Source organism: Biomphalaria glabrata, chromosome 2 (genome assembly GCF_947242115.1).
Source record: "Biomphalaria glabrata chromosome 2, xgBioGlab47.1, whole genome shotgun sequence".
Lineage (NCBI taxonomy): Eukaryota > Metazoa > Mollusca > Gastropoda > Planorbidae > Biomphalaria > Biomphalaria glabrata.
Genome location: NC_074712.1, coordinates 785,791 through 808,922, shown reverse-complemented (window position 1 = coordinate 808,922; position 23,132 = coordinate 785,791). Strand labels below are relative to the sequence as shown.

At 38.6% G+C, this 23,132-nt stretch overlaps 1 protein-coding gene and 1 non-coding gene across 4 annotated transcripts in view; one reads left to right on the top strand and one right to left on the bottom strand.

The window, feature by feature from the left end:
• Positions 1-4,000: 4,000 nt before the first annotated feature.
• Trnae-uuc (transfer RNA glutamic acid (anticodon UUC)) lies at positions 4,001-4,072 on the bottom strand. The gene has a single exon. It is a non-coding gene; the product is annotated as a tRNA-Glu (tRNA).
• Positions 4,073-12,733: 8,661 nt separating this feature from the next.
• The window catches only part of LOC129924420 (uncharacterized), a 42,162-nt gene continuing 31,763 nt past the window's right edge, over positions 12,734-23,132 (top strand). Inside the window, exons 1-2 of one of the 3 annotated variants that reach the window (XR_008776365.1) lie at positions 12,734-12,916; positions 20,518-20,665. Coding sequence is in view for 2 of the 3 variants with exons in the window: in XM_056018681.1 (XP_055874656.1) it covers positions 12,855-12,916 (62 nt within the window). In the remaining variant the exon portion in view is untranslated. The remainder of the gene's footprint in view (positions 12,917-20,517; positions 20,666-23,132) is intronic. The other 2 variants (XM_056018681.1, XM_056018680.1) reach the window with 2 other exon arrangements.

Here is a 23,132-nt window from a genome sequence, read left to right as displayed (position 1 = left end):
ATTGTATGATAAGTGTCCATTTTCTCCGTGTGAGTCTGAAATCTTACGTTAACATTTTTTGACTGTGACAAAACTACGTTGATATTTGTATCAATAAAATTATCTTATTAACACGTTGTTGTTAGCCTCATTCATTAGCTTTTACGTTACAGACGTTCCTTCAAAAAAAGATAAGCCTAAATGATAAGTGCATCTATGTGTTACCGTAGTCTTAGGTTATGCATGCTAGAGATTGGATTCTTTCTCTCCGTAATTATTTACCACATTCTGGTGGAATCAACGCTGGAATCGTCAGTTAGGAGAGAAAGAGTTAACCCAACTATATGTAGAGGGTTTCCTAGCTGATTGCGGCAACCCATTCCATGTTTTAATGGGACTAGGAAAGCACGAGCAAAGTTATCAATGACTGTTTACTACATCGACCAAAGTTTATTTATATAGTGACATGCAACTCAGTGTTTAAATTGGTTCTCATATTTCCTTTTAACCCTTAAAACGCGTGTGGTACTTTAGCCTCTAATCATCAGAATTGCAATTCCATTTTGTATACACTCATTGTATAACAGCTCAGCACTCTAAGGGTTAATAATCACACTCTTGAAAATTGGCTACTAAAATAATAATACAGGCTATACTCGACATGACTGCGATCCACAAGAGACACCAGTTGTCTAATCTACTACCATAGAATTGTAGGTCTGCTTTGATCTTCATCTGGAAAAACGATCAATTTCTCGTTTTTATAACAACGTTTTAGAATGATGCAATCTTTCGTCAGTCGACAGTATTAAAAAGCCCAATTGTTTTTTTAGCTCGTAGCGCAACTCATAGGCTATATATGCTTTCTCGTTCTGAAATTGTATTTAGATTTAGGCCTAAATGTATATAGGCGGGCCGTAGTGCCGCCTAGACCCTCCTGTGGGAGTGTCCAAGAGAATGCGAGAGCTTTCCCATTGCACGGTGCGGAGTTGAAAGAGAGCTTCCACGTCCCTGTCGATAATCCATGCGCCGTTCCTCAAGGGACCGTTACTCTAATGGCGAGTCCTGCACGGTTAGCTTTGTACAACGTAGGAAAATGGCGGAGGTTCCCGGTGTACTCGGTCTTCGGCCATGCATTTTAGTCCATGCACCCGGAGTGCCAGATATATCGGAAATAGCAATGCTTTACACAGGCATTGACTTGGATCTCTTCCAAACAGAACGGTTGTTCAAGCAGGCTTACAAGCCTAGAGCTCGAAGAGCCTTCGGCTCATCTCTTTTGACAATTAAACGGCCTACTAAGAGATTCAGAGATTGGAAAAGATGAGTTGGATTAGCATTAACAAAAGTGTGGAGGTAAATGTAAGGAGGACAAAATCTTACAAAGAAGGACCAAAAAAAAAAAAAAAAGAGTTATTCAAGTTTAGAAACTAGGCTTACAACTTAGTTACTCAAACATATCACTAAATCATACACCGTAAAACTGCTTTATTAAGTATCATATTTCTCATTTTCTTCAGATAGGATTGTACGTTGAGAGAAGAAAGCCTTTCATTAAGACTATGAAGATTCTATTTGCTCTTTTGGTCACTGTGCAGCAACCGTGCGTTGATAGCGAAGACGCTGTTTGTAAAGAAAAAAACATAGATCTTGTGGTTTCACCAGTACAAATACAGAACACTGTTTATGAACGTGGTTGTCGAAAAAAAAAAAAGTCTTCTTTCTGTCTTGCAAGTTTCAGGTTTCAGTACTAATGAAATAATTGAATATTTTTCACAACAATAGGCCTACCTAGTTACCGCCTTCATGACCAATACATCATTTATGAATGTGTGATTGAATTTGATAGGTGGATAATACGAAGTGCAGTTAAACAAAAGAGGAAAAGCCGAACACTTTCAGTACCAGTATTTAGTTAAATGCCGTATTGGGGGGGGGGGGGGAGAGGAGGCGCGGTGGTGGATCGGTAGAGCGCTTGACTTCCGAACCGAGGTCCCAGGTTCGAATCCTGGTGTGAAGACTGGGATTTTTAAGTTCGGGATCTTTGGGCGCCTCTGAGTCCACCCGGGTAGTTGGGGGAAAAAAGTAAAGGCGGTTGGTCGTTGTGCTGGCCACATGACACCCTCGTTAACCTTTGGACTCATAAACAGGTGACCTTTACATCATCTGCCCGATAGACCACAAGCTGAAAGGGGAACTTTACTTCTTACTTTACTTATGGGTGGGGGTCCTGGGTTTGATTCTGGGATTTTGAATTTCGGGATTTTTAGGGCGCCCAATTGCAGTGTCCACCCAACTCTAATGGGGGGGGGGGTACCTGACTTTAGTTGGGGAAAATAAAAGGTGGTTGGTCGTTGTGGTAGCCACATGACACCCTGCTCTTTAACCGTCAAAGAAACAGATGACATCATCTGCACTATAGATCGCAAGGGCCTGAAAGGCGAACTTAACTTTACGTTGGGGGGGGGGGATTATTTAGACTTAGATCCTTCTGCACCATTCGGCGCATTGGAAGGAAATAGAAATCGGTCTCTAGCAATGTCTGTATGCAGTCTGTTCTAGCAATGTCTGTATGCAGTCTGTTCTAGCAATGTCTGTATGCAGTCTGTTCTAGCAATGTCTGTATGCAGTCTGTTCTAGCAATGTCTGTATGCAGTCTGTTCTAGCAATGTCTGTATGCAGTCTGTTCTAGCAATGTCTGTATGCAGTCTGTTCTAGCAATGTCTGTATGCAGTCTGTTCTAGCAATGTCTGTATGCAGTCTGTTCTAGCAATGTCTGTATGCAGTCTGTTCTAGCAATGTCTGTATGCAGTCTGTTCTAGCAATGTCTGTATGCAGTCTGTTCTAGCAATGTCTGTATGCAGTCTCTTCCCTGTCTGTGTCCACTGCCCTGAGGTCCTCCATGGAGGAGCAGTGGGAGGACGTCCGTGTTTGTGAGTTCCTCCTACTGGTCTCCGTGCTATTGCTACCTTTAAGAAGCGCGATTCAGTCTGTCGGAGGACGACGCTCTGTCCCAATCTGATTGTGATCTAGTGACTGTATGGTATACGATGTCTTTGTTTGCGTCCAGATCTTATCTCACAGACGTTACTACAAAAGAGAAGATGATTAAGTCCTACACGTATCCATGTATCAATCTAGTCATGTTTGTAAATCAATGGTTTAAACTCTGCCACACGTTGGTTTTCCTGGCAGATTTAGGCAACCCAATGAAATATAGGCCTAATCTAATCGGCCAATAGGCCTAGCACTAGGAAAGAAAGAGCATTTGTATAAATTTTTCATAGCTAATAGAATAAAAAATGTGATTGTAAGTGTGACTCCTAAATCCGTCCTAATCCTTTCTTTCATTTCTGTAGATGACTCTCATGTCTCGCATGACTAAATGCATGACGAGTAGGACGTCATCTTTTTTTTAAAGTAACGTCTGTATTATATAAGATAAGATAAGATATTGGGATGACGATTGTGGTAAATTAGTGAAAGGCACAAGACACAGCCCAAATTGTGCCGATGTGCTATAAAATAAAAAAATTAGTGGATTTAGTAATTTTGTCTCAAGATGAAAAGCTTGGCTTGACATATCTCCCTTTTGCTGGGAGTACGATAACCCGAGCAGTTGTACGGTGAGTCAATGAAAATTTTATTTAACGAAATAATTAGAGGAAACCGAAAAAAGAATCCTACTTTTGATAGATTTCCAGTATGACGTGTAGGCCTATACAACATTAATAATAATATATAACAACAACAAAAGTAGGCCTAATACTAATAGAGATAATTCAAAGAAAGGTATTTTTTTTAAAATAAATATGATAGATTTTTCTATTATTGCTAAAAATTGTAAACAAAAAAAAAGAGAAATTCAGTCTGGAAAAAAAGATTATAAAAAATAAATAGTAGACCGGTAAAATTTTAGTAACTATTTTTTTGTAAATTTTTCCATTAATGATAAACAATTCGAAGAGTCACAAAAAAATAATTTTTAAAAAATATTTTTGAAAAAAACTTTAAAAATATGTTCCCATGCCGGGAATCGAACCCGGGCCGCCTGGGTGAAAGCCAGAAATCCTAACCACTAGACCACATGGGAGTGTACCATATAAGGGATATAAAGGATCAGGTAAATGATATTAAAATACTACATTTAATCCTTATTTTACTTATTATTTATTCAATGTACAAATATGTCAAAGTCAGGCCAGGAGACATAAAAGTAATCTTTTGTAAATTATGTTCGAAATAATATGAGGGTATATGTAGGCGATGTCGTATGGATTGCTAATAGTCGTCTCACACACGTGTAAAAAAAAAAAAACAACCCAGTAACCTCCCTTGTATTTACATGAATCGTGATTCATGATTGTAATGTTTTTATATATTTATTTATTTATTTTGATTTCTTTAACCGCCGAGTTCTTTGCTTCAGCATAGATCTATCCAGTGGCGAGCGATGGAATTTATTAATGAGGACCAGTAATCTGTTACACTGTTTTGCATGTAAACAGCATCACACATATTAATTTGGAGAGGGTACAAAAAGAAGGGAAACAACCAACACAAATAAGAACATTTAATACAAATTCTAATAGGCTGCATTACATCCCTTTAATAAGCAATAGCAGACAGCACAATTAATTTACCAAAAATACAAGATTACATAGACAGTTTGTGTGGAAACACAAACTCAAAATCGACCCCAGAAGCGGTCCACCCAGGCAGGGAAAAAAGACAGGCTTCAATATTTACAGAAAGAATATCAGATTAAAATTCTATCAAAGGCAAATGACAGAGAAGAATGGGAAAAGAAGGTTGACAGATCTTGTGTGGTGCACCAATGGTCCAGCAGACCAAGGGATACGTGAAGGTGGAGTTCCCCTATTTGTAAGGTGGGGACAGTGTTGTAAACCTGGTGGTGACACAGATGGGGGTAGTGCTGTGTGTTTTTAGCCTACCCAAATCTCCTACTATCCAGGCTCCCTTCAGACTGCACCACACGACACATCGAACTTAAAGAACCTCACAACTCAGGGCTCCAAAGTATCAGTCAGTTTAATTTCAAATACATCACAATTGGCAACAACATTAACACTGTCTTTACAAAAACCTAGTCTTGCTCCGCCTGACTTCACACACCGTGCTGGTTCTCGCCTCGTACTGGTCACATTGCGAGGTAACGTGAAGTGAAGTCTTTCTAACACACTCGCTCTCATATAGTGTCTCTACTGGCCTACTCGAACCTTCTTGACCACTCCAGTTGATCACTTTCGCCGTGACTTGCGTGCGTAATATTTACGACACTGGTCCTTGCCGAACTGGCGTGTACTGTCACTGGTCTCGGTTGACCGCTCGTCCTGCGATGGACTGTGGCGATTTGGGTAGGCTAAAAACACACAGCACTACCCCCATCTGTGTCACCACGAGGTTTACAACAATATAATATTAATAATAATGATAATGATAATAATAATAATTACGATCAAAACTGCTCGCCTCCAGCAATCAATTTGTTTCCTTTCTACGCAAAATGACTCCGAAGCAACCCTTCTGAACCTACACAATGCTGATGCCAATGTCGGTTTGGACGACGTAGGGCATGAGATTCGCCAATGGAAAGAAAAAATCCTCCACGGAAAATTCCCGGCTTCATTACATGGGGACAACATCGACACGGCTGCTTCCTTAACATGGCTCAAAGCAGGTCATCTCTACCCTGAAACAGAAGGCTTTGTTACAGCAATACAGGACAGAGTGATCAGAACAAAAATTACGAGAAGCATATCCTGAAACTCAATGTAATCGACAAATGCCGAAAATGTGGAAATGTGGGCGAGTCTTTTGAACATATTATGGCAGGATGTCCAGCCCTATCAGAATCAGCATACCTAGGTCGCCATAACCAAGTTGCAAAGTTAATACGCTTTGACGCACAATTTGATCGGCAAGGACACTCCTCCTTATTATAAATACTCGCCACAAGAGGTTCTCGAGTCTACGGATCATCTGCTGTACTGGGATAGGCCTATTCTGACCGACAAAACGGTAGATTTCAATCGCCCGGATCTTCTGTTTGTTGATAAAAAAGAAAAAACCGCTACCATTATCGACATCGCCGTACCACTGTTTCATAACTTAAGAAAAATTGAGATAGAAGAACAAAATATGGGAACCTATTTTCAACCTAGGCTTGGAGATTAAGCGTATACGGAAATAGTCCAAAATAACAATATACCCCATTGTTATATCAACCGAGGGGATAATAACAACTGACCTCACAGACACCTTCAAGACCCTTAACATTCCTAGGAACATCCTCGTTGCCTGTCAGAGGGCGGTACTGCTGCAGACCTGCCACATCACCAGAAAATTCCTCAGTGGAAACTGTTAAAGGGACTACGATGAATTTTGTTTCTCTTTAGCGAAACTCGACCCTGGTTTGCCAGAGAATGACTACTCGTTCATTTCTAACATAATAATAATAATAATAATAATCTTTGTTGTCCGTATGGAAATTTGTTTTACAATTTGTGCATTACACCAAACAAAAAAACATTATAACTATAAGAAACCAAAGTGTACATTCACACCAGACTCACTCATAATTTACATGTGACAAAGTTTATATCAGAATGTTCTTATTTAATGATTTGATTGCCAGGGGAACAAAAGAGTGTTTGTGTCTGTTTGTCTTTGCTATCGGTGTCTTGTATCTCTTTTGTGATGGTAAAAATCACAAAATTCTGACACATATGGTGATTCTTTATTTCGAGGATCTTGTTAGCTTTTTTTTATTGATGTTTGTCTCAAACCCCAAATGGGGTTTGTTTTTTGCCAATGATTTTACCACCAGCATTTAGGATTCTATACAGTTTATTTTTAGATTTTTAGATGCTCAGATTTCCACACCAGTTGATACCAGGCAGTGATATTGAAACGTAAAATATAAATATTGCAGATGTGAGCGTGATAAAACATAGCCAAGGCCATTTCGCTAACATTAAACCAGGACAGTTTTCTTCGTAATTGTAATCTTTGCTGCCCCTTTTTTTGCTGATATAATCAGTATTTGCAGTAAAATTTAGTTTATTGTCTAGGATAGTACCAAGATATTTAAAGGTTTGCACTATTTCAATAGTCTCTCCAGCTACAGAAACAATATCATTTTCCTTCTTTTCCCTACGAAAATCGATTATCATTTCTTTGGTACAATTAGTACAATAAATCTAAAACCGTTAGCATAAATGTACTGAAAATATGGTAAATGGTCATCTCCCTTTCTAAATAGCCTCCCGTGTTTGTTACTATTAATAGTGAATAGTTTTAAAAATAGTGTATTTCATGTAAAAACTGCATGCCTAGTTGATAGATAATGTTAAACACAACTAATAGGACTAATTGATGAGTTTTCAAAAAGTTTAGATAACAGTGAGCAAATAGATGCTATCTTACTAGATTTTTCCAAAGCTTTTGACAAAGTTCACCACCATAGTTTGCTTAAAAAATTAAAATATTTTGGCATTGATGGTCCATTGCATCAGTGGGTTAAAGATTTTCTGATAGGGAGAGAGCAAGCTGTAATAATAAATGGCTCTAGATCAACTCCAATAACAGTAAACTCAGGCGTACCTCAAGGAACAGTCTTAGGTCCATCACTATTTTTAATTTACATAAACGATTTACCACACCCAATAAACGATTTACCACACCCAATAAACGATTTACCACACCCAATAAACGATTTACCACACCCAATAAACAATTTACCACACCCAATAAACAATTTACCACACCCAATAAACGATTTACCACACCCAATAAACGATTTACCACACCCAATAAACGATTTACCACACCCAATAAACGATTTACCACACCCAATAAACGATTTACCACACCCAATAAACGATTTACCACACCCAATAAACGATTTACCACACCCAATAAACGATTTACCACACCCAATAAACGATTTACCACACCCAATAAACGATTTACCACACCCAATAAACGATTTACCACACCCAATAAACGATTTACCACACCCAATAAACGATTTACCACACCCAATAAACGATTTACCACACCCAATAAACGATTTACCACACCCAATAAACGATTTACCACACCCAATAAACGATTTACCACACCCAATAAACGATTTACCACACCCAATAAACGATTTACCACACCCAATAAACGATTTACCACACCCAATAAACGATTTACCACACCCAATAAACGATTTACCACACCCAATAAACGATTTACCACACCCAATACACGATTTACCACACCCAATAAACGATTTACCACACCCAATAAACGATTTACCACACCCAATCTCGGATCAACTTAAAATTGTATACACTGTTATTTCTTGTACCTGACAAAACAAGACTGCATTTAAAAAAAGTTAATTAACTATTTGTAATTAATTATTTTGTTTGGTATTGAAGAAGGCAAGGCAAAAGACAGAGAGAGAGGAATAGAGAAAGTCCAACGGTCCAACAGACCAGTTACTAAGGGATAGGTGAAGGCCGAGAAGGTTATTGAATTAGGGAGAAAGAACTCGTACTTGAGAGGTGGTGGTGGAATAAGTTGAATTAGTTCCCTTTGAGGAGTCTTGCACCCTGATTAAACAAGTTTTTTTTTAAAAATAGATCACAGTAACATTGACACAGAAACTTAACTTCTCCCCCCCCCTCCCCACCTGGTCCATACAAGTAAAAAGATCATAGCGTTTTGAGAAAGCTAAAAGAGTAAAATAGCGCTAAACAAAAACAAATGGTAAAAATATTTCGAATCGCACAGATTTATTATTGTTAGTCTCTGTGGCATTTTACGTCTCGAGAGACGATCTTTTCCCTTTGCAACTTCTTGTGTGACTAAAGAGACCAATCCTTGATACACAGCTGCGATCGCAGGTTGCGCATATATAATCACCAGGCGCCGTTGCATTTTCACCCTTCTTTCTGCTTCTGTTGTGTATGACATCTGCAATCTGTGACCCTTTCTTTATGCTCTCTCTCCATGTGGATCTGTCCAGTGCCACCTCTTCCCAGTTGCCAGAGTCGATTTTGAAGAGCTTCATGTCGCGTTTGCATACATCCGCATAACGTAAAAGTGGGCGACCAGCGGCTCTCCTGCCTTCTATTAGATCGCCATACAGGATGTCCTGTGGAAGTCGACCTACTGGCATTCTACGAACGTGGCCAAGCCAGCCAAGGCGTCTGCTGCTGATAACAGGTTGTTAGTCTAGATCTCCATAAAACACTGAACCATAATCTTCAAATACAAAAACAAAATTTAATAAAATACTCAGAAAGACACAAAGATAAAGGCACATTCCTCGTCCCATATGCTTGGACAAATTTGTACAAACACTCCTTCTTCCCTAGTGCTATTAGAGCATGGAATGGCTTGCCTGAGCTAGCCAGGAAAACCAGTGACTTGGCTGAATTTAAGTCATTGGTTAATATGCATGACTGAATGCATGACGCGTACGACGTAATCATCTTCTTTTTTGAAGTCTATGTCTTTGTGCCAGTGAAGTATTACCATACCAGCAGGTGATGGCAAAATTGATTAGACTGCTGACAGTTGCTGTGTAGAAGAGTTTGATTATTGTTTTATCCATGTTAATTTTTTTAGCTTTCTGAGATAGAAGAGTTGCTTGTGAATTTTCTTGTATATGTTTTGACAGTGTTCACTTCATTTCAGTTTGTTGATAGATGTTCCTAGATATTTATATTCTTGTGCTTGTTCTATGGGTTGGTTATTTATCTGAATTTCTGCAATATGGTCTTTGTTTTTCCTAAAATCAATAATCATTTCTTTAGTTTTCTGAACATTTAAAAGTAGAAATTTTGATTCAAGAAGCACTGACATCTAAAAATAAACATTTTAACTCTTTAAGTCAGAAAAACAATACAATTAAGGACGGGGCAGAGATCTAAACCCTGTTTTTTTTTCTATCAGTCAAGATTGAAAACACAAAGGGGAAATCGGACTACAATAAAAAAGAGCCCAGTTATTTTTTTTACGATTGCATTACCACAACCGGTACCTTCGAAATAGTCACGGAAGTCACGCCCCAACAACCTATAGGCAAAGATATCATTAGAAAAATCCATCGTGAATAGAGGAGTAGACATTAATATAGAAAGGCTGTTGGCGAAAGACTAGTAGGGTAAAGTTAATTTCCACTGGCAATCATTCAGACATCTAACACCTTTAGAAAAATCACTAAATTCAGAAAGCCTTCAGGATAGAAGACTCAAAAGTAAAGTAGCAATTATACACAAATATAAAAACAAAATCTAATAAAATACTCTGAAAGACACTAAAATAAAGGCACATTCCTCGTTTCAAATGCTAGGCTAGGACAAATTTGTACAAATGCTCCTTCTTCCCTAGTGCTATTAGAGCATAGAATGGGTTGCCTGAGCTAGCCAGGAAAACCAGTGACTTAGCAGAATTTAGGTCATTGGTTAATATGCATGACTAAATGCATGACTAAATGCATGACGCGAAGGATGCAATTAACTTCTTTTTTGAAGTAACATCTGTATTATATAAGATAAGAAGATAAGATAAGAAGAAAGGATATAATTAGAACTAGCATCTACCTCCCTATGGAATCAGACAAATACCCCAAACAGTCTCAAGCGGATAAATGCAACTTCCATCCAAGACAGATAGAATGTTAAGTGACTGTCACGTGTTTATTGTGTTGGTTTGACTTGAAGATCTTGATGAGATAAACTTGTGACATATGCAGGTTCGGAGGTGCCTTATAGTTCAAACACTTTAATAAATAATGAAGTAACAGAGTGCTGATATGCTTTTATAGCGTTTAATTCTTTTAAGCTCAAACTTGAAATAATAAATGTATGTACAGTAGATATATGGTAGATACAGGATGCAGTAATAATGATCAATAAAATGAGTAACTATTTCTTATCTTATCTTATATAATACAGACGTTACTTCAAAAAAGAAGATGATTACGTCCTACGCGTCATGCATTTAGTCATGCATATTAACCAATGACTTAAATTCTGCCAAGTCACTGGTTTTCCTGGCTAGCTCAGGCAACCCATTCCATGCTCTAATAGCACTAGGGAAGAAGGAGTATTTGTACAAATTTGTCCTAGCATATGGGACGAGGAATGTGCCTTTATCTTTGTGTCTTTCAGAGTATTTTATTAAATTTTGTTTTTGACTTCTAAGTCTAACTTTCTCTCTCTCTCTCTCTCTCTCTCTCTCTCTCTCTCTCTCTCTCTCTCTCTCCCTCTCTCTCTCTCCCTCTCTCGTCCCAAACTACTACTACTCCTTTTATATCTTTCCTAAGAATAAAGAACCGTGACACTCTCAATACCCATCCTTGACTCCTTGACCCGTTTACATTTATTTTCCTTTTAATTGCTTTTGTAATTTAACATACGTTAATAATAATAATAATAATAATTTTATTTATAAAGCGCTGTTAACAAACAAAATGTAGGCTCAAGGCGCTGTAATAACATTACAAACACAAACACGACAATAGGAATAACAAACTAATCTAAAAAAAAGTTTTAAACAGGTAGGTCTTGATGTTCTTCTTAAAAGTGGTATAGCATGTTGTCTGTCTGAGATCAATGGGGAGTGAGTTCCAAACCTTTGGTCCGTGCACTGAAAAAGCCCGCAGACCGTAGCTTTTGAGGGAGAAACGTGGCACCACTAAACTATGTTTCACTGCTGTAGCACTGAACTAAGTTTCAATCGGCGTGTTTCTGGCATCTAAGCAAGCGTGGGTACGCGTGACCTAATTTGTGATAGGTACACTGCCCTCATTTTGTGAACAGTGAGGTGTCACTAGGGACGTGACAGAGACAAAATAGTATTTACAATAAATAGACGAATTCGGGAAAGATTAATACGATGCCGAGAACACCGAAGAATACTAAAGAAATATGCCAGGCAATCCAACAATAGCTTGAACTTGAAATGAATTAAAAATGTTGAACCACTTATTCACAAAAATCTAAAACTCCCAGCCACAGAACAAAATATAATATCTGAACCCTCTGGTTTAATATAAAAAAAAAAAAAAGACGGAAGAACAAGACGAATTAATGTAGCGTGACTGTTATTAGTTCATACCAAAAATTTGACAAAAATAATAAATAGACAGTGGCGTAGCTAGGGTGGGGTGGAGGGGGAAGAATTTGAAAATCCCACCGATCCCCACTTGAGGGAGGCACCCAAATGAGTGTTCAAAATTGTTTTTTTTTTACATTAAATATTCTTCTTCTATGCCAGTGCTACACTCTGGCCGAATCTGCGACGCCGCTGACCCCAAACTGTATCGGCACTGCCGTTCCTTTAAATATCAAATAGTACGCAAAATGCAGGGGCCCCAAAAGAGGTCAAGCCCCTCCCCCCCCCCTGGGTCTCCAAATGATGGCAAATTAGTAGCTACGCCACTGTACATAGTCTAGTTTAATAATAGATATGCCAACGAAAATAAAATGACCTAGATCTCTGCATCCTGTATGTTATTGTCACTAACACAAATTTTTCATAATATTTTCCTCACCATACTTCGTAGACGTGGCCAAAAGTAAGCTTCATTATACCCCCCCCCCTTTCAATACCTACTACTTTCTCACTGCACAAGGACGAGGCTAAAAATAGCATGGGAAATTTGAACAGACTACTCCGCATGTGTCATCCTGGTTTTTGGCGTTTTAAAAAAATCGGAAATTCCCCAAAATGACTTAAAATCTAATTCTAGACTCTTATGTTCTTACAAAGAACTTGGGATTTTATTCAAAAATTGAGCCTTATTTTTAGACTTTCAAATGTAAAAGACTTCATTGTAAATCAACATGATTGATTATTTAGATTTAAGTACACTTCTCATGGGGCTAACGGCTTTATTCAATAGCAGGTATGTACCGAATTTTAGGTGTTCATATTGAATATAATTTAAATATGGATGGCTGCTTGGTCGTATGCGTATCTCGCTGTCATTACAAAGATGGCTCCGAATTCAAACCCTGCCTGCTTCCATCCTCTGCCTTCTAGAAGGACGTTAAGTCTAGGAAGTAGTTCTGGTTATATTCATTTCGGAAGGAAAGACCAAAACTCTTTAAAATATATACTGTAATATAGATCTATATAAATAATAATCTAGCTCTCTACATACATTGGAACAGGGCCGTCCTTAGATAATGGACCTCATTCACCAATCGTAAATAAACACATTTAGCCACGTCATAATATTGATAAAATATTGATAAAACAATGAAAAATACGTATCACGTGACAGCCTTTATGGATTACATAATTTGTATAATAGTAATAATCTTTATTGTCCGTATGGAAATTTGTTTTACAATTTGTGCATTACACCAAACAAAAAAACATTCTAACTATAAGAAACCAAAGTGTACATTCACACCAGACTCACTCATAATTTACATGTGACAAAGTTTATACCAGATTGTTCTTATTTAATGATTTGATTGCCAGGGGAACAAAAGAGTGTTTGTGTCTGTTTGTCTTTGCTATCGGTGTCTTGTATCTCTTTTGTGATGGTAAAATCACAAAATCCTGACACAAAGGGTGATTCTTTATTTCGAGGATCTTGTTAGCTTTTTTTTTATAGATGTTTGTCTCAAACAACTGCCCAAATGGGTTTTGTTTTTTTTTGCCAATGATTTTACCAGCAGCATTTAGGATTCTATAGAAGATATATAGAATCACGTGACTAAATGTTGTTTGTTTACGATTGGTGAATGAGGTCAATGCAGCATTTAGGATTCTATAGAAGATATATAGAATCACGTGACTAAATGTTGTTTGTTTACGATTGGTGAATGAGGTCAATGCAGCATTTAGGATTCTATAGAAGATATATAGAATCACGTGACTAAATGTTGTTTGTTTACGATTGGTGAATGAGGTCAATGCAGCATTTAGGATTCTATAGAAGATATATAGAATCATGTGACTAAATGTTGTTTGTTTACGATTGGTGAATGAGGTCAATGCAGCATTTAGGATTCTATAGAAGATATATAGAATCACGTGACTAAATGTTGTTTGTTTACGATTGGTGAATGAGGTCAATGCAGCATTTAGGATTCTATAGAAGATATATAGAATCACGTGACTAAATGTTGTTTGTTTACGATTGGTGAATGAGGTCAATGCAGCATTTAGGATTCTATAGAAGATATATAGAATCACGTGACTAAATGTTGTTTGTTTACGATTGGTGAATGAGGTCAATGCAGCATTTAGGATTCTATAGAAGATATATAGAATCACGTGACTAAATGTTGTTTGTTTACGATTGGTGAATGAGGTCAATGCAGCATTTAGGATTCTATAGAAGATATATAGAATCACGTGACTAAATGTTGTTTGTTTACGATTGGTGAATGAGGTCAATGCAGCATTTAGGATTCTATAGAAGATATATAGAATCACGTGACTAAATGTTGTTTGTTTACGATTGGTGAATGAGGTCAATGCAGCATTTAGGATTCTATAGAAGATATATAGAATCACGTGACTAAATGTTGTTTGTTTACGATTGGTGAATGAGGTCAATGCAGCATTTAGGATTCTATAGAAGATATATAGAATCACGTGACTAAATGTTGTTTGTTTACGATTGGTGAATGAGGTCAATGCAGCATTTAGGATTCTATAGAAGATATATAGAATCACGTGACTAAATGTTGTTTGTTTACGATTGGTGAATGAGGTCCATTGGAGGCCCACGGCGAAGTAAATTTGGTGGACTCGGATAAAATACAACAACAACAAACATTTACTGCGAAAAAAAAATTTAACGCAATTTATTTAAAATCTAATGAACTCCATCTATAACATCTTGCTCTAGTTTCGCATTTTTCTTCTCTAAAAAAAATTATTATTTTTAGTCCTGTTGGAGGCCCCTGTTAACTATTGTTAAAAAAAAAAAAAAAGCGCAAAACTAAAACTCTATGACCATATTACAAGGTCTTCGGGGCTCGCAAAGACCTTCCTTCAGGGAACAGTACCAGGAAAAAGAAGAAGAGGCTGGCAGAGAAAGCGATGGGAAGACAACATAAAAGAATGGACGAGCCTGCCACTGTATGTGGTTCTATCCAAAGCAAAAGACAGATAGGAAAGGAGAATGAACCAAATCTTGCATGGTGCCCTAACGGTCCAGCAGACTAAGGGATAGGTAAAGGAGACCCCCCACCTATCGGAGGCCCTAGTTGGCTGCCTAGTTTGCCTATGCTTAAGGCCGGCCCTGATTGGAATAATTATAATGCCTAAGACTCGATGGCATTTAATGGGCTGCTTAAAATACAGGCGATGGAATGCCAGTCAAAGTTGATATCAATCTCCTGACAACCACTAGCATCCAAGACGAAGATTAGAATATGAAAAGGAATGAATCAAAGACTCTTCATCTCCGCCTCTGTATACAAAGACCCAGCATCCAAGATGAAGACTAGAAGCTGAAAAGGAATGAATCAAAGACTCTTCATCTCCGCCTCTGTATACAAAGACCCAGCATCCAAGATGAAGATTAGAAGCTGAAAAGGAATGAATCAAAGACTCTTCATCTCTGTATACAAAGACCCAGCATCCAAGATGAAGATTAGAAGCTGAAAAGGAATGAATCAAAGACTCTTCATCTCCGCCTCTGTACACAAAGTTTTAGGTGCCTCAATGGTAGCTCATTCTGATTTCGGGTCACACTATTGTAGCGGGGTGTCATCTCTCGGTTATTTTCGATATTGCTTTCAAGGGGGTCGCCGCGCACCCCGGGAACTACTTTACATCCTTATTATGTGACCACCGAGCTCAACCATAATTGCTCATGCTAAAGACTCATGATGTTCACCCCAAAGACTACAGCCCTTATAATTAAAATAAGTTTTCTCTTCTTGTTCATGGGCACTTTCCAATATAGGAGGAAATGAAGAGCATGAAAGGGAAAGTTAGAAAGATAAGTACAAGCCTCAAACTCTATATCCAAATACTAGAAAACATGAAAACCGACAAAAAGGGAATCTCCAAAATATATATATATATATATCAGAAAAAACAGAGCATAACATGATATCAGATTGAATTACAGAGAATGAAATACCGGTACATGACATGATATCAGACTGAATTACCAAGAATGAAGTAGACATCATGTCATAGCATGATATTAAGATCGAATGGGTCACTTTGTGATCTGCTACCATTAAAAAACGTGAACTCCTTACAAGGTGCGTAGATTATCATAAAAAAGGCTTTCCTACAGGGTACAGTACCAGAAGAAAAAAAAGAAAAGAAGGCATAAGAAACGATTAAAAAAACAACAAATAAAATTGATTGCGTGAGAAACTCGGGTATCGAATACAAACAGGGAGAAAGTGACAATCGGCTGAAATCTTGTAGTGTCATTAAAGTCCAACAGAGGATAGGAGAGCTAAATAAGTAATTACAAAGAAATAGCTTACTGTCAAACCTTAGAAAGCTGATAGACGTCACGTGATGACACTGTAGAGTGGAATCCACTTCACCGCCCACTCCGGGCGCCAGGGGGTAATCAAAGAATAATATGCTAGTGTCACACTTTTCAATTATACCTAGATACTAAGAAAGTATGGAGTTTTCAATTATAACAAGATGCAATAATTAATCTCTAGACTCTAGAGTCTTAGTAAGGCGTTACACGATTTTGATCGTACGGCAAAAACAAAAAAATGGACAAGTTTTTGCCGTGTCGGTGCAGCTTTCATATTGGACTTGATGCTAAGTGCTGAAACAATGAATGATGCATGAAGTAGCGGCCTTAGGGGCTGGCAAGTTCGGTTTCCGTAATGACTGCACCTAATGACCTGCCGATTCTAAGAGCTTATTATCGTTTAACAGTTCACTATAAAAAAAAAACCACGTAGGTGGAAGCAACCAATCCAAATAAGGCCCACAGCTTACAGGCGGAAATACTGTACTGTTATTGTTACAGCGCTAGAGACGGATGAGCCCGTTAGCGTAATGAGTTTACGGTATATATATATATATATATATATATATATATATATATATATATATATATATATATATATATATATACCTTTACGGCTAAGGGACCCGCACATAACGCTCGCCCAGGGCCCCGCGCACTGCTAAGGCCGCCCCTGATGCATGCATATTACTTATATAAGGCACCATTAGGGGCTACAATCTTTAATCAGACAAAATGGTGAATCAGAGACAGCTAATTAAAGTATACAGTATGAATAGCCCTATACTGAACATTTTATAAATTTGACTTGGCCCAGATTACTTTGTGTACCAAATATATAGTTTATATCTGTAAATGATGTAATCATGTGATAGCACATTACACGGTATAAATCACGTGATCTAACATGGCTTCAATTCCTCGGTCCATACCACACGACCAGGCGGAATGTCAGCCATTGGTATAGTTACTTGCCATTGCATGCATACACACGCTGGCTACTGATTTTATTCAAAGGTGAAGAAAAAGTTCTGAGGTTGAAGTTAAAATTTAGCTTGGCATAAATAACTATCAGCGGCTGAATACCACTTACATCTTCAATTGAGATTAGGGTCAGTGCTCAGGAATCTAGGATACGAGATAACTAAAGGTGAAGGTCACCAACTCCATTTTTTTTTTTTAAATATTGACCAAAGACGACTTTTCTCTTCTGCTGACATAAGATTTTATATTCTATTATAATCAAGCGCATGATGTTATAATAATAATAATAATAATAATAATCTTTATTATCCGTAAGGAAATTTGTCTTACAATTTGTGCATTACACCAAACAAAAAACATTATAACTATAAGAAACCAAAGTGTACATAGTCTAATATTATGAGAAATCAATGTTCAAGAATCTCAACAGCTGCTTCACAATGACCATAAATAATTCTTCTAAGCGTTCCATGTAAATGATAAATCCTTCAATTAACTGTTTCTCAAACTGTGTTCCGCTGATCCCTAATGTTCCGCGAGGTCTGAATAGGTTTTCCGCGAACTGCTGGAAATATTTACTAGTAGGCCACCAGGTGAATTAAGCTCTCAAAAAAAAAAGTGTTCCGATAAATACCCAGAATGTGCGATGTGTTCCACTAAATACACAGAGTGCGCGAAGTGTTCCGTTAAGGAAAAGGTTTGAGAAACACTCTTTAATCTGTACAAGGAAAATATGTCATCAAGTTTGTTTACTAGTAGCCTCTAATCTCTAGCCTAAAACAGTCCTCGACAGTTTCTGTCTAAACAAAACTAGTTTGGTTCTAGATTATGAGCTGCCCCACACATATGTCCGCATCCAACTCCGACCCATAGATATATTATTTGACTTACACACTCACACAAATACACGCTTTTATTTTCTACGCAGACGTTAAAGTCTATTCTATTGTCACGAAGTTAAAACAAAGATACACTCAGGCCTATGTCTATCTAAACCAATGTTTCTCAAACTGTGTGCCGCGGCACATTAGTGTGCCGCCGAAGATTTGCAGGTGTGCCGCGGGAGTTTTTAGAACGCCACACGTGCAGCGTTACACAGGTCTGCCTACTATTAAATTTTGATTTTACGTTGCGATGACATCTCCACTTGCAATGACCAGTAGTAGTAGTGGATCTTTCCATTATGACGGAAAGGGGTGTTAGCTATTCAGGCTATGGAATTGTCCACTATACATATATTATTATAATGAATAAAATGTTGGCCGCCTTAGCAGACGCACAGCAGTTCTCGAATTGGAAACGATAATAATAAGCGATGTGTTTCAAGTAAATTGGTTAGGTGTATGCTAATAATAACAAATTAATAATAAGCCTTATTCATTGTTATCGATGGAGAAATATGTTAGCAAGAATGAAACTGCGAAAGCGTTAAATGAAAAGCAAGGAACCAAACGAAGGTACAAAGAAGATTACACCAGATATGGTTTCATATCTTCTGAACCATTGCCATTCTGTCTGATCTGCAATGCAACTCTGTCGAATGAGACGCTTGTTTCAAGCAAATTGAAGAGACACTTGGAAACTAAATATCCAGCTGTAAAAGCGCAACCGAAGAAATACTTTTGAAAACATCAGGGCTCAACAAAATAAACAAGCTAAGACACTTACGAACTACCTAAAGCTGCCAGAAAAGGGATTGATTTCAAGTTGGATTTTCTATTCATGACGAGATCTGGTGGTTAATGTGACGTTTCTCTCTGATTTATTTGACAAATTAAATTCAAGGACCATCGGAAACCATCATCACTGCATCCTCAAACTGAATCATTTGGTGAAAAATTGTCTTTGTGGCAAAGTAAGATCTCGAAAGGAGTCTTCGACTGCTTTCCTACTTACAATGAATGTGCTTCAACTAAAGAAATCACCCCCGAAATTCTGGACACTTTGACACACATGCAGTCAGCATTGTGGCATTAATTTTCAACACTTGGAAGTAATGAATATGGATGGGTCAGTTATCCATTTGGAAACAATGAAGCTACAAATTTGACAACTGAAGAAGCAGAGAAGCTCATTGATTTAAAGCAACGATGCCGTTCTTAAGTCAAGTTTTGCCGAGAAAAGCCTGGATGTGTTTTAGATTTCAATCAACAAGTTATATCCTGCAATCAGTTTAAAAGCAATCAAAATAATTCTTCCATTTGCATCTTCATGGTTTTGTGAGTTTGGATTTTGAGCACTGACTGAAATCAAGTCTAAGAAAAGAGAGAGACTTCTTACAATAGACGATGAAAAGTGAGTTTGTTTGTCGACTCTGGAGCCTCGATTAGATCACATTTGCTCTCAAAAACATGCACACCCTTAACATTAAATATATTACTTAAAAACAGGTAATATATTTTTTTTCTTTTTATTATAAAACAACTGTTGCTCTTCGTGATGTGCCGCGAAACTTTTGTAGTTCTTTTTACTGTGCCGCCAGACAAAAAGGTTTGAGAAACACTGATCTAAACAGTGACTAGCTGGCAAGAATTGTTTGAATTATCGTGTATGTCGTCCAGAGGCGTATGTCGTCCAGAGGCGTAGTGAGCGAAACGTGAGTCCGGGCCAAGGTACTTTATTGCCCCCCCCCCACACACACACCATTTTCCATGAAAATCACATAGAAATATATGATGCGTGTGGCGCCTCCCTGACGGTAGCGTCAGGGGCATTATTTTTATTATTATTATTATAGCTTTTATATAGCGCTACTTTCATGCTTAGAGCATGCTCAGAGCGCTTTTGGTCCAATCTCATTTGTGGACCGGTGGGGGGGGGGGGGGGGGGAGGGGGTATCTAGGAGTTGGTTTTCCGTGCTGCCTTTAGGCGCTCAGTAAACACAACTCTGCCCGAGTCGGGTGTCGAACCTCGGGCCCCCTTCTAGGTAGCCAAGCCAAGCCAAGTTCAAGCGCACTTGGCCTCTCGACCACGCTTCCCACCAGGCATTGTGCGCCCCCCCCCTCACTTCGCATTTGACGTCGTCTCAGTAATTCCAGACTTTCACCAAACTGCTTCAACCGAGACCAATCCTCATAGAAGGCCGGAACACCGACCTGCGACGTAGCACCATGTCGTTACGACCTGTGGTGATCATGCGGCGACAGGCTATTGGTCTAAACTGCCCACAGGTTGGCGATTTCGCAGGTCAGTGTGCAGGCCTTCGACAACGATTGATTTTGCTTTAGCACATGATTTAGTCCAGCGGTTCTCAACCTTTTATGCTCGGCGACCCCTTTTTACAATCCCCCACTCTGCCGCGACCCCCCCCCCACACACACATACAGCAATAGAAGAGTAATCAATAACAATCTATATTTTCGATGGTCTTAGGCGACCCCTGGCTTATCGTCAATCGACCCCTAAGGGGGTCACGATCCACAGGTTGAGAACCCCCTGATTTAGTCCATTAAAACAGGCATATATATATATATATATATATATAAAACTTATTCCAACACACCTACTCCCGTTACGTGCCTGATTGAAAAATTAAAAAAAAAATGGGCCAATGAATGATTATAATAATAAAGCTCTACTTGAAGTCCGATCATTAATGAGGCGAAGTGTCCCACATATTTTGCCACATCCAGGGCAAGCATAACCATTGTCCGCCGGCGGTCGATTAGGATTTTCTTTTCGCCATCTGCTTCTGTCCTCGGCAGCGGATTTTCTTTTGGGTCTCAAATGTGTATCCCGCGGCCTTTGTAAGTGACCTCCAGCTGTCGCGTTCTGAAGCCGCATGCAACCAGGTGCTCTGTTTTATGTCAGCTAGTTTAAGGCAAGTTGGCGCCTAAGCTGGTCTTTGAAACGTTTCCGTGGGGCGCCTCTGTTAAGTCGACCACCTTTTAGCTCACCAAATAAAGACAGCTTTTTGGCATACGTTCGTCCCCCATACATGATACGTGCCCTGCCCAGCGTAACTGTTGGACCCTAAGAAGTCCCTCTATACCAGGGGTTCTCAACCTGTAGGTCGCGACCCCTTTGGGGGGTCGATTGACGATTTTCCATGGGTCGCCTAAGACCATCGATAAATGAATTGTTTTTGTCCATTCTTCTATTGCTGTGTGTGCATGCGGAGGGTGGGGGTCGCGGCAGAGTGGGGGGGGGGGGGTTGTAAAAAGGAGTCGCCGAGCCTAAAAGGTTGAGAACCGCTGCTCTATACAGTCCATACCGGCGTTCGCAAGGACATCGCTGTTTGTCGTACGGTCTTGCCACCCTTGCAGGTACAAGAACGCTTACGTTACAAAAAAAAAAGATTAACTATGTGTCAATATGAAAGACTACTCAGAAAGAATAAATACACTTAGTCACGTGAAAAGTAAATAAAATAATAATAATACACAAGCCAACACCATCTAGAGCAGCGGTTCTCAACCTTTTATAATCGGCGACCCCTTTTTTACAATCCACCACTCTGCCGCGACCCCCCCCCCCTACATGATACGTGCCCTGCCCAGCGTAACTGTTGGGCCCTAAGACGTCCCTCTATACCAGTGTTTCTCAAACTTTTTTGTCTGGCGGCACTGTAAAAAAAAACTACAAAAGTTTCGCGGCACACCACGAAGAGCAACAGTTGTTTTATAATAAAAAGAAAAAAGATTTTACCTGTTTTTAAGTAATATATTTAATGTTAAGGGTGTGCTTGTTTTTAAGAGCAAATGTGATCTAATCGAGGCTCCAGAGTCGACAAACAAACTCACATTTCATCGTCTATTGTAAGAAGTCTCTCTCTTTTCTTAGACTTGATTTCAGTCAGTGCTCAAAATCCAAACTCACAAAACCATGAAGATGCAAATGGAAGAATTATTTTGATTGCTTTTAAACTGATTGCAGGATATAACTTGTTGATTGAAATCTAAAACACATCCAGGCTTTTCTCGGCAAAACTTGACTTAAGAACGGCATCGTTGCTTTAAATCAATGAGCTTCTCTGCTTCTTCAGTTGTCAAATTTGTAGCTTCATTGTTTCCAAATGGATAACTGACCCATCCATATTCATTACTTCCAACTGTTGAAAATTAATGCCACAATGCTGATTGCAAGTGTCCAGAATTTCGGGGGTGATTTCTTTAGTTAAAGCACATTCATTGTAAGTAGGAAAGCAGTCGAAGACTCCTTTCGAGATCTTACTTTGCCACAAAGACAATTTTTCACCAAATGATTCAGTTTGAGGATGCAGTGATGATGGTTTCCGATGGTCCTTGAATTTAATTTGTCAAATAAATCAGAGAGAAACGTCACATTAACCACCAGATCTCGTCATGAATAGAAAATCCAACTTGCAATCAATCCCTTTTCTGGCAGCTTTAGGTAGTTCGTAAGTGTCTTAGCTTGTTTATTTTGTTGAGCCCTGATGTTTTCAAAAGTATTTCTTCGGTTGCGCTTTTACAGCTGGATATTTAGTTTCCAAGTGTCTCTTCAATTTGCTTGAAACAAGCGTCTCATTCGACAGAGTTGCATTGCAGATAAGACAGAATGGCAATGGTTCAGAAGATATGAAACCATATCTGGTGTAATCTTCTTTGTACCTTCGTTTGGTTCCTTGCTTTTCATTTAACGCTTTCGCAGTTTCATTCTTGCTAACGTATTTCTCCATGGATAACAATGAATA